Raw genomic sequence first — 1,270 nt, 5'->3', positions numbered from 1 at the left:
CAGAGATCCCAGATTAACAGGCAGAGGTTCTGGAGGGACCAGAGATCCCAGATTAACAGGCAGAGGTTCTGGAGGGAAGGTTTGGTTCTGCTGACCCAGACCCAGCGGGCCTCCTGCATGGAGGTGGGCCCCAGCAGATGAACCGGGTCAGCAGGGAGCAGGAACCCTCCCTCCGGGCAGGAATGCGCACCGGGCCGGCCGGCAGCATTCCCAGCGGTCCTACCTTCGATGGCGATGACATGCTCCCGGATCTGGTTCTGCAGCAGCGGCTCCTCCAGCCGCTCCAGCAGCTCGTAGATGGAGTAGATGTTCGGATGGACGGACTCGAACCTCTGGATCTCAGAGCGGATGGCGGCCGAGTTGGCCACATGCAGCTGGTAGTTCATCCTGGAGGACTTCCTGCTCCTCAGTTAAAGCGAGTGGCGTCAATAATCCCGGAGAAACAATAATCCCGGAGAAACAGGTTCTGGATTACATCCCTGGAGGACTGGCTCCGGGAGGCATCAGCTACAGTCCGGGGAAGGCTGCTGCTGCGGCGGCTTCCCGGGCGGCGGAGCTCCGCTGCTCCATAGCCTTCCAAGGCCGGCCTGGATGAACGGAGGCTGGGATTAAACTGGACTACCAGCGGAACCGGGACTCATTTCTGCCCGGAGGAGGAGGCCTGCCGCTGCTGCTAGCTGGCTAAAGCTAACTAGCTGTAGCTTCCAGCAGGAAAACCGGGAAACGTCACCGAATTCCAGCCGGGAAAGTCGGCCTCACATCCGAGCAGAGAGCGGGATAACCTGGGAACAGCTGCGGGAACCGAGCTCTGGAACCTGGGGAGAACAATCAGTCCGCGGCGGTGCTTCGGCTCCCTCCTCCTGGGTTTGTCTCCTTCTCCGGATCAGCTCCTCGGTGCTGCGGATGAACCGGAGCGGGCGGAGGCGGCGGGAGGAGCGGGAGGTTTAGAGGAGCCCCGGCGGCTCTTAGAGGAGGATGGGATGGATGCGGGATCAGAACCCAGAACCTGGACTGGCCCGCTCCCTCCGGATGGACCCAACAGACAGATTCCCAGCCGGGATTTCCTCCAGGACGGTCAGCGATGACCAAATAAGGACATCCGGTTTGACCCTTCACAGTAAAGCACAGATTCGCGTCAAGTGACTTTAATTCGCTTTGATTCAATTTATCAACAACAACAAAAAATCTGAAGAGCTCAACTAAAAAATAATTCATTTAACTCACTTTATTCCAACTTTATAAATATTTATTTCTAATTACAATCAGTTTA

At 57.1% G+C, this 1,270-nt stretch overlaps 1 protein-coding gene across 3 annotated transcripts in view; it reads right to left on the bottom strand.

Annotated features, from left to right (window-relative positions):
• The window catches only part of LOC107096020 (arf-GAP with GTPase, ANK repeat and PH domain-containing protein 1-like), a 91,294-nt gene extending 90,213 nt beyond the window's left edge, over positions 1-1,081 (bottom strand). For 2 of the 3 annotated variants that reach the window (XM_015392469.1, XM_015392471.1), the window contains exon 1: positions 224-1,080. In XM_015392469.1, the coding sequence (XP_015247955.1) occupies positions 224-386 (163 nt within the window). In that variant the 5' untranslated portion in view covers positions 387-1,080. Of the gene's footprint in view, positions 1-223 lie in introns of all 3 variants that reach the window. The other variant, XM_015392470.1, reaches the window with a different exon arrangement.
• Between the last annotated feature and the right edge of the window lie 189 nt (positions 1,082-1,270).

The sequence above is a fragment of the Cyprinodon variegatus genome, unplaced genomic scaffold, assembly GCF_000732505.1.
Source record: "Cyprinodon variegatus isolate N-32 unplaced genomic scaffold, C_variegatus-1.0 Scaffold592, whole genome shotgun sequence".
Lineage (NCBI taxonomy): Eukaryota > Metazoa > Chordata > Actinopteri > Cyprinodontiformes > Cyprinodontidae > Cyprinodon > Cyprinodon variegatus.
Note: the sequence above shows the minus strand (reverse complement) of the source record. Positions and strands in the feature narration are given on the sequence as shown.